Source organism: Gallus gallus, chromosome 24 (assembly GCF_016699485.2).
Source record: "Gallus gallus isolate bGalGal1 chromosome 24, bGalGal1.mat.broiler.GRCg7b, whole genome shotgun sequence".
Lineage (NCBI taxonomy): Eukaryota > Metazoa > Chordata > Aves > Galliformes > Phasianidae > Gallus > Gallus gallus.
The window spans coordinates 6,273,540-6,283,211 of NC_052555.1; the positions used below are offsets into that span (position 1 = coordinate 6,273,540).

At 49.8% G+C, this 9,672-nt stretch overlaps 2 protein-coding genes across 4 annotated transcripts; one reads left to right on the forward strand and one right to left on the reverse strand.

The window, feature by feature from the left end:
* Positions 1-242: 242 nt before the first annotated feature.
* Positions 243-2,100, reverse strand: C11orf1 (C11orf1 homolog). The gene is made up of 3 exons (XM_417936.8): positions 1,807-2,100; positions 1,242-1,308; positions 243-553 (listed from the first exon to the last, which is right to left on the reverse strand). Exons 1-3 carry the CDS (start codon positions 2,005-2,007, stop codon positions 390-392), a joined length of 432 nt encoding a protein of 143 aa, XP_417936.1. The 5' UTR covers positions 2,008-2,100; the 3' UTR covers positions 243-389.
* Positions 2,101-2,331: 231 nt separating this feature from the next.
* On the forward strand, positions 2,332-7,884 carry FDXACB1 (ferredoxin-fold anticodon binding domain containing 1). Of its 3 annotated transcripts, none has more exons than XM_040652056.1 (5): positions 2,332-2,648; positions 4,158-4,314; positions 4,755-4,958; positions 5,565-5,723; positions 6,438-7,884. In XM_040652056.1, the coding sequence occupies exons 2-5, from the start codon at positions 4,169-4,171 to the stop codon at positions 7,612-7,614; spliced, it is 1,686 nt and encodes a 561-aa protein (XP_040507990.1). In that variant the 5' UTR covers positions 2,332-2,648; positions 4,158-4,168; the 3' UTR covers positions 7,615-7,884. The 3 variants fall into 3 exon arrangements, with proteins under 3 accessions (XP_040507990.1, NP_001376472.2, NP_001376473.2); NM_001389543.2 differs by lacking the exon at positions 2,332-2,648 and adding an exon at positions 3,375-3,561; NM_001389544.2 differs by lacking the exon at positions 2,332-2,648 and adding an exon at positions 3,375-3,509.
* The last annotated feature ends 1,788 nt before the right edge of the window (positions 7,885-9,672 follow it).

Sequence of the window (9,672 nt, forward strand, 5' to 3'; positions counted from 1 at the left end):
GATCAGTTAAAATCTCAGATGGACTCAGCAGGCAAACTTCTTCCATGGCTTTAAGGGAAAGGAATACAGTGTGACTCAGTGAAGTGGGATCATCGCCAATACACCAGATCCCACCTGAATGCCAAGCTCGGGTTTAAAAAGTTCTACCAGGTAAGGTGTTAGTTGAGTTTCAGTGACGAGGTGCAGCATGACAGAAACTCACAGGTTAATTACAAATAATACAGCTGAGAAAGCAGGAGCAATGTATTTCACAAGATGCTATATTTAGCTTTAACACAGGACAGGTTGTTTTGGTTTGAGGGATACCTTTGCAGCACTGCTAGCAGACAGGCCTCCTGTTATCCTGAAGGCATAGTCTGCACATTCCCTTCATCTCTGTTGGTTTTTGTTCATCTCTGTATCCTTTTTGTTCCTTCTCTGAGTGCTGGGCATGAGCAGTTGCTGTGTGGAGGCCTGTAGTCTATTGTGTAGCAGGACTGAGCAGTTGATTTGAACAAAGGAGGTTCCAGCTCAGGCTGGTGGCCTGGAAACCAATGAGGTTCTTGTTCAAATCCTGAAAGGAGAAACAAAACCAACTTGAGAAAGAACATCTAAAATAGTAAGAAAATATCCAAAAAGTGTAAATGGGGGGAAATCTTTTCTACAGAGCAGGGATTTGTTAGAATCACAGAATCATTAAGGTTAGAAAAGGCCTCCAAGATCATGCAGTACAACCCTCCACCTACCACCAATATTTTCCCACCAAACCATGTCCCTCAGTACTATATCGACCCTTCCCTTGAACACCTCCAGGGGCAATGACTCCACCACCTCGTAGGGCAGCCTGTGCCAGTGCCCGGCCACTGTGCCAGTGCCACCTCCTGCTGGCTGCACTGCTGCTGACACAACCAGGATGCCGTTGGCCTTCTTGGCCACCCAGGCACACTGCTGGCTCACGTTCAGCCCTGCGCCGACCAACACCTGCAGGTCAGTTTCTTCCACAAAGGCTCAAACTCAGAAACAAGAAATGGGATTTTTGAATGTAAACTTCCCAGGAATAAGTGTGATGAGGGCAGCTAGGCAAGAACACATGAAATGCGAGTGCTACTCCCTGAAAGACTCGAAAGACCTGTTCTGTGATGGTGCAGGTCTCAACAGCGAGAAAACATCAGTCTGTCATCTCTGGGCAAAATGTCATCCAGAAGATCCTCTTTAACCTTGCTACAGAACAAAGAGATTTTGTTTCAATTCTGCACACATACTTCTTGTTCTCTGATCCTTGTCCTTGTTGTAATCCGAAGAGTACGTTGTTTCAAAGCAGTGAGCATACTGGAAAGAAAAACTCACATTTAACTCTGCCAAATATAAACTAAAAGCTTCAGCATTTTGTACCTTACAGGAGGAACAAAGTACCTGTCATCACACCACTACTTTAAAATCAGTCTGAGATAAGATCACAAAGCTTGGGTGACTTCTGTTCATTCACCATCTGAGGACAAAACACTGAACGGTAAAGGCACCACAGTTTGACTGGAGCCACTGCTAAGAGTAAGGCTAAGATGAAATGAAGAAGCATTTCTCACAGCTTCTGCTCTGCAGTGGAACTGTTGTAGAGTGCTCAGCAGAGGAAAGGGATTGGCTTTGCATTTTTTAAATCCAATAGAAAAGAGCAGGAGCAGGGCAGCAGAAGGGAAGCTACTCGTGGCAGGCTCATCTCTGACATTCAGAGCTGATGGAATGCATAATACCCTGTGTGTGTGACAAATTCAGTGACCAAGGAATATCTCAGCTGAGATTTGCTACATCCATGAAAAGCCCAGCACGTACTTGGGAAGGAAGTGGTTTGGGTTGTGCAATGTTCTGGATGTCGTAGCGCTCTTCATTCCAGTTCCCCATAAGTACTTTGTGTGAGTAATTGTCCTCATTGGTGGTGCACCTCCAGCCATACTGGGAGAACTTGGAGGTTTCTGTCCACACCTCCCCATGGCCAGTGGCATGCTTTAAGGAGCCACTGAGGAAGTTGCACATGGTCTGGATTTGATGTGGGAACAGAGCCCAGCAGTGAGCAGCCCAGGGTTAAACCAGTCCTAACAGCATGGAATGTCACACCTTCACTTCCCCAGTAACCGGGCAGGGACCACACCTCTCTGACTGTGACGGAAGCATACAATCCTAGAATTGTTTGAGCTGGTAGGGACTCTTAAAGGTCATTAGTCCAATTCCCCTGCAGTGCACAGGGACAGCCACAGCTCCAGCAGTGCTCAGAGCCCCGTCCAGCCTGACCTTGGCTGTCTGCAGGGACGGGGCACCACCGCCTCTCTGGGCAACCTGTGCCACTGCCTCACCACCCTCAGTGCCAAACCTTCTTCCTTATCTCCAGGCTCAATCTCCCCTCTTGCAGTCTGAAGCCATTTCCCCTTCTCCTATCACACAGACCCCACTATGGAGTCTGCCCCCTTCCTTCTCACAGCCCCTTCAGACACTGACAGGCCGCTCTCAGCTCTCCCCTTCCTTCTCTTCTCCATGCTGCACAGCCCCAGCTCTCAGCCTGGCCTCGCAGGGAGGGCTTCCATCCCCGGCACCATTTCTGTGTCCCTCCTCTGGACGCGCTCCAACAGCTCCACGTCTCTCCTGCCCTGAGGACTCCACCTGTGGACGCAGTGCTCCAGGTGAGGTGTCACAGCGCACAGCAGAGGGGCAGGAGCACCTCCCTGCCCTGCTGCCCGCGCTGCTCTGGGTGCAGCCCAGGGTACGGTTGGCTTTCTGTGCTGCGAGGGCACACTGCTGGCTCACGTCCAGCTGCCACCCACCAGTACCCCCAGTCCTTTTTGGCAGGGCTGTGCTCTATCCTTACGTCCCCCAGCTTGTACTGACAGTGGGTGCTGCCATGACCCAGGTGCACACCTTGCACTTGGCTTTGTTGAACCTCCTGAGGTTCCCCTGGGCCCAGAGCTTGGGGTCATCTGGGAACTGCTGAGGTGCACACAATCCCACTGTCAGTGTCACCAGTGAAGATGTTACAGAGCACTGGTCCCAGCACAGACCCCCGAGGGACACCACTTGCCACCCATCGCCATCCAGACATTGAGCCGTTCACCACTACAGCCACTGGCATCAGAGGACCACATTCATTCTAAATGTGACAAAGCTTTTTGGGTGGTACAGTAAGAATTTATTTTCCTAAAAAAGGGTACTGAATTTCTCAGCTTCACATGTAACCACGGGGTAACTCAGCCACCTTAAAAACAGAGCAATTAATCCACTCAGACCACGGGGCGCTGACGCCCGAACCAGCGCTGCCTTTCCCGGCTGAGCCCCGCGCTCCGCCCGCCGCCTCCCGAGCCGCTCTGGGCGCACACAGAGCGCGGCGTCACCGGGCGGCGCCGGGCGGAAGCGACGCCACGGGGAGCGGAGCGATGGCGGAGCGCCGCGTTTTGCTGCTGGGCGAGGGCAACTTCTCGTTCGCCGCCGCGCTCTGCGAGGCCGCCGGGACCCGCGTGGTGGCCACCTGCTACGAGAGAGAAGAAGAGGTGGCGGCGCGGGGTCGGGCCGCGGAGAGCATCCGGCGGCTGCGGGAGAGGGGTGGGTGGGCGCCGCGCTGCGGGGCCTCGCGGGTCCCGTGTGCCGCTCGTTGTGGGGCTGTCCGGGGGGATGAGTGCCCAACAGGCGGAGCAGCGCTGAAGGAACCGTTAGCAGAACTCTGCAGCGGAGCGAAGGGAGCGTGGGCTCTTCTGCTTTCCTGACATGTGGGTGGCAAGGGCATGGATGAGGTCTAAAGTGGGCCAGTCCTAGAATGGTTTGAGTTGGAAGACATCCTAAAAGGCCGCCTGGTGCCACTCCCTGCAGTGCACAGGGACAGCCACAGCTCCAGCAGTGCTCACAGCCCCGTCCAGCCTGACCTTGGCTGTCTGCAGGGACGGGGCACCACCGCCTCTCTGGGCAACCTGTGCCACTGCCTCACCGCCCTCAGTGCCAAACCTTCTTCCTTATCTCCAGGCTCAATCTCCCCTCCTGTATTCTGAAGCCATTTCCCCTTCTCCTATCACACAGACCCCACTGAAGAGTCGGTACCCTTCTTCCCTGCAGCCCTCCTTTGTATACTGAAAGAAGAACTTTAATTGCTGCCTTTATTTAAAATACTCTATAATGAGAGACTTGGTGTTTGCTTACTTTTGAAGGAGCTGAAGTTATGTTTTCTGTGGACTGCACCAAGCTGAAGGACTATTTTTTACCAGCAAAAAGAGAATTTGACTGCATTTATTTCAACTTCCCTCACTGTGGGAGGAAGGCTGGGGTGGTGAAGAACAGAGAGCTGCTCGCACGCTTCTTCCATAGGTGAGTTGAGCAGAGTTAGTCCTGTGCTCACTGACTGCTGAGATCACAGAATTGTGAAGGATCAAAAAGACCCCTAAGATCATACAGTAGAACCACGCACCTACCACCAATGCTGCCCACTGACTGTATCCCTAAATACCACATTTCCTGAACACCTATAGAGACAGTGACTCCCTGTCCCCCTGGGCAGCCTGTGCCAGTACCCGACCACTCTTCTGGAGAAGAAATTTTTCCTAATATCCAACCTGAGCCTCCTGTGGTGCAACTTGAGGCCATCACCTCTCGTGTTGTTGCTGTTACGTGGGAACAGAGGCCGACCCCCACCTCACTGCAGCCTTGCAGAGTTCCTACCTTCCTAGCACCGCTGCAGCTCCTTGCAGGTGTTACATGATTTCTGGCTGTGCTAACACATTACTTCTTGTTGCCTGCTTCCCTTCCAGCTGTGCAGAAGTGCTGACGCGGGATGGAGAGGTCCACGTGGCTCTCTGCAGGGGGCAGGGTGGCACGCCTGCTGATCAGCCCAGGAGAGAGTGGCACAACAGCTGGCAGGTGGTGGCGGTGGCAGCGGGAGCCGGCTTCATCCTGAGTGATGTTCATCCCTTCCGAGCAGAGACTGCCCGTGGCTATGAATGTACGGGGTACAGGTACCTACAGTGTGGCAAATCCGAGAAGATATGTGTCTTTCCATCAAGTCTGTCACACTCATATGATCTTTTAGTATGTTCTTTAATGGAGGGAGAAACTCGATTTCATTTTCCATAAAACAGCTGCAGTTCATCTTTGCCTATAAGCAGAATAGCCCAGAAGAAAACACAAGCTTCTCGACAAAGTACTCTTTAAAAGATAAGATTATCTTTTTTAAAGGTCAAAACAGTTCATTTCAGAGTAAAAGTCAATCTTAGCCTAAAGGCAGTGTGAGGACTGTGGTGTATGTGTCTGATTAGGAGACAGTCACACCATGGTTGATGTTGGCAGGGACAATCAGTTGATTGCTGTTCAACTGCAGAGCTAGGTAGAACAAGTCACTCAGAGCAAGATGCAGACCACACAACTTATTTGTGCAGATTGTTTCAGTATTGGACCATCTATCCATAAAAATATGCTAAGTTGCATTTTTGTTGTCTAGCAAGATCAGGGATTCAGCAAGAGTTGCATTAGTGTTAAGGTGAATTATCTTTGTCACCCTCCCTTATGTCACATTAAATCTAGGAAAGAGTCAATGATTTTGCTGTGCTTTTATATATTGGCAGGAGTCAAGATAAATCTTTCTGCATAGAGGGTGCTTTAAACCATGTTTTTACACAAAGCACACCACTTCTGTATTGCAAACCTCTGATCTGTGAGATAGAACTGGAAAGACAAAGAATTTCTTTTCAAGTACCGCAAGTACTTGTGGATAAAATTAACAGGTAAGTTATACAACTGGTATCAGTTTGGCAGTAACACACATGTACTCTCAGTGGGAATGACCAGTATGGATCTCTGATAAAATGGAACTGCTTCACATTCCCTGCTTTTCCCTGCACAGAATTTCCTTTACCATTTCTTCTTGAAGTCTGCTTTGTGTTGGTTGTGGTTATGGCCTACTTAAAAAAAGTCTATGGAAGAAAAAAGTAACTCTGTGGTTGAGGCCAAGCTGCTGTATGCTTGCTCACACAGATAATGAAACCTTTTGATCTGTTTTACTGTACCTTGGAAGAAATGAGGAGCTGACTTTGTGTCTGCTGCTACTGCAGTCCTAAGGCTAGCTGGGGTAAAGAGTACTCATCTCTTACATGCCCTGCTGCATGCCTTGTAGAGTGTGCAGGGCTAGGAAAAAGTGGCTGGTTTCCATAGCTTGGTAATGCCAGTGATGACTGGAAACTTGGTGATGCTGATAGTTAAGTTCCATTCCTTTCCACCAGCAAAAGCACAGGTAACACTAGGTTGCGACCTAGAGACATGCCCAGCATCCTGACAGCATGTTAGTGGTTTCTGTGCCCCTGATGAAAGACTTGACTAGTTGCTGGAAGCAAGCGTAATGTCTAATATTGCTTTGGGTAAATTGCCATGCTCCAATTATGACAGGAGGGCATTGCAGGGAAATCTGGTGTGTCTGCAGTTTGCATTTTTGTTTTTCACAGGGGTTTCCTAGAGCAAAATTCCAATCATCCAGTACGGACAATAAAGGAGAAGCTCACTGCAGTGCTCAGCCAAGCCTTCCCACTACAAAGCATTGACTGCTGCCTTTCTCTGCTCCTCCAAGGTGACCTCGATGCTGCTTGTCACTCAAACATTTTTTGGATCCTTCTGAGCCTAGAGGAGACTCCAAGCGCTGAAGAAATGGCCACTGGGCGGGCAAACGCAATTGTATTTTCCCATGTTGATTTTCACAGGGACACGGATAAGAATGTACAAGAGGGTTGTCAAACTCCAAAACAGTGTTATCTTAGACCTTCCCTTCTGCCTTATGCTCAGGCAATAATAAAAAGTGCAGCCTTTGTGCCAGGGACACTTTACGTTTTTTCTGGCCCGGTTTTCAGGAAGTGCCGCATCTCTCCTTACTGTACGCCTGTTTTTCATGAGATGGTTTTTGTATGTGCAGTTAACAGAGGTTCAGAGAACAGCTGTATACAGATGATAGTGGACAAAATTAAAACCAGCATACATTCTCTTCACCAGACTATTTCGGATTTTAAGCTGAGCATCAGTCTGCAGAAAGCAACGAGCTTGGGAACAGCTGAGCTCAGTGACTTTGCTGCTTTTGAATCTCAGCTTGGTAAAATTCAGTTCTTCCTCTGCATAGAGGCAGACACTCGGGACTCCTCTGAGAAGGGCTCTTGTGTGGGTGCAGTAAGGACAGCTCCGTATGAGCCAGCAGGCAGTGATTTGGTTGTTGTCTTTGCTTCCCTGAATCTGGACCTCATGGCCATGCTCATCTGCGCCATAGATGACTGGCGCATGCTCTGGACATCAGACGCACGCTTCCTCTGTCAGTTCCCTGCAGGAGAGCTACGGATTTTCAGGAGCTTCTCTCTCTACCCACCTTCTTATGTGCATGATGTCAGCTTTTGGCTTCCTGATGGGGAACAATTTGACGATGTTGCTTTTCACACCATTGCTAGAGAAGTATCAGGTGAAGCGGTGGCATCCATCCATTTACTCGATAAATTCCAGCAGCTGGGGACGGGACGGACCAGCCTGTGCTGCCGGCTCACCTTCCAGAGCTGCGACAGGGCGCTGGGGCGCGGGGACGTGGCAGCCATGCAGCTGCGCTTCAGGGAAGAAATCTCTCAGCGGCTGCGTGTGGCTTTGCGGTAGTGCTGTGTGGTGCTGGGGCAGTGCTATGTGAGGCCCTGCAGTAGTGCTGTGTGGTGCTGGGGCAGTGCTATGTGAGGCCCTGCAGTAGTGCTGCATGGTGCTGGGGCTGTGCTATGTGTGGCCCTGCAGTAGTGCTGCATGGTGCTGCTGTCTGCAGAACGTGTCTGTGTCTCACAGTGCTGTGTGGTGTTGCAGTGCCTCTTACAAATGTGGGGTTCAGTATCTGCGTACGTTGTAAATGTGGAAAATAAAAACCTCCGTGCTGTGTAATGAAAGCTCATTTCTTAAAGCAGAGCCTTTCTTTGATAGGGTAAGCTGTTCATAAAAGATAAAAAGAGGTATCGGTCCAAGCAAGTCTGAGAATGCTTCATGAGGCTGAATGTGTGCAAGTTTGTGGGGCCATGAGATATCATCCCAGGGATCTGTAAGAACTGGCTGATATGGTTGCCAAGCTGCTCTCCGTCGTATCTGAAAAACTGTGTCTGACAGGTGAAGTCTGTGGTGACTGGAAAAAAGGGAAACATCACTCCCATTTTAAGACAGGGAGAAAGGAAGACCCAGGGGAACTGCAGGCCAGGGAGTCTTACCTCTGTGCCTGGGAAGATCATGGAGTGAATCCTCCTGGAAGAGATGTTAAGGCACATTGAGATGAGGGGGTGATCCGAGACAGCCAGCACAGCTTCACCAAGGGCAGAGTGTGCCTGACCCATTCGGTGGCCTTCTGTGATGGAGTTGTTGGAAATACCCAAATAATTTATCAGGATGGTATCTCTGATAAAGCAGATTTTATTCGCAATTGCAATGGTGGGCCTCCTGCAAGCAGGAGAGCACACAGAAAACAGCGTTACATCTCTTATGTCCTATTACCCGACGCTTATCTCTTCCTCCCCTGGTTCCTCATTGGCCGAGTACTTCGGGGTCACAATCTTCCCGACACTCAACTAAACACATGGATACTGGATAAACATAACTTGTTGCTAGCTAAGCATATATCGCTAATTAGTTAACTTCTCACATTTGCTCATTCAACACTCGGTCATTGTTTCTGGACATCTGCTTGTCCTTGCATAGAGATAAGCTTGGCAGGAGGATACAGGGGAGTATCTTGATGCCTGCCTGTTGCATCCCAACCTATCCACAGAGTGAGGCAATCTTGTGTAGGGGCCCTGGCTTCTTTGATGTTCATTAAGTCTGTTTTTCTTTTGCTGTGGGTCTCTTATCTAGACAGAATGGCTCTACAATATGCTTTCTAGTCCATAATACTATACCTATACTATTTGGAACATTTAAAAACTATTGCAGTTTTGCAAGCAAGACTTAATCACATGATTCAGCAACTATACTTCTAAAATATGCTACTAACATATATGGTATTTCTACCTTTTCACATCAGCTATTTCTAAGGACAAGTTACAAAATACAAATACATTGTGCTCTACCTCTTCAGATGAATTCCCCCTTTTCAGTATTTAATGCAGAAACAACATTCCATTCCTACAGTGACGGCATTGGTGGGCAAAGGAAGGGCAACTGATGTCATCTACCTGGAGTTGCGCCTTTGACACAGTCCTGCACCACAGCCTTACCTCCAAATTGGAGAGAGATGGATTTGAAGGCTGGACTATATGTTGGATAAGGAATTGGTTGGATGGTTGCAGCCAGAGGGCTGTTGTCAATGGCTCCATGTCCAGGTGGAGGCCGGTGATGAGTGGTGTCCCCCAGGGGTCCATCGTGGGACCGGAGCTCTTCAGCATCTCTATCAGTGACACAGATGGTGGGATGGAGTGCACCCTCAGCAGTTTGCTGATGACACTGAGCTGAGTGGTGCAGTGGACACAACAGAAGGAAGGGACGCCATGCAGAGGGACATTCCAGGGGGAATGGCTTTTAACTACAAGAGAGATGTGGGTTAGATGTGAGGAAGCAAACCTTTCCTCAGAGGGCGGTGAGGCGCTGGCACTGCTGCCCAGAGAGCTGTGGGTGCCCCATCCCTGCAGGCACTCAAGGCCAGGTGGGATGGGGCCCTGGGCAGCCTGAGCTGGTGGGGGGCAGCCCTGC

Bases quoted from the DNA above. Each gene is read 5' to 3' on its own strand.
- FDXACB1 (NM_001389543.2), top strand. From the start codon at position 3,396: ATGGCGGAGCGCCGCGTTTTGCTGCTGGGCGAGGGCAACTTCTCGTTC. The intron at 3,562-4,157 runs GTGGGTGGGCGC...TTACTTTTGAAG, and splicing joins CCGGCGGCTGCGGGAGAGGG to GAGCTGAAGTTATGTTTTCT. The intron at 4,315-4,754 runs GTGAGTTGAGCA...CTTCCCTTCCAG, and splicing joins CTCGCACGCTTCTTCCATAG to CTGTGCAGAAGTGCTGACGC.
- C11orf1 (XM_417936.8), bottom strand. From the start codon at position 2,007: ATGTGCAACTTCCTCAGTGGCTCCTTAAAGCATGCCACTGGCCATGGG. The intron at 1,309-1,806 runs GTACGTGCTGGG...TTTTCTTTCCAG, and splicing joins CCAAACCACTTCCTTCCCAA to TATGCTCACTGCTTTGAAAC. The intron at 554-1,241 runs GTATGTGTGCAG...TTCTCCTTTCAG, and splicing joins CAAGGATCAGAGAACAAGAA to GATTTGAACAAGAACCTCAT.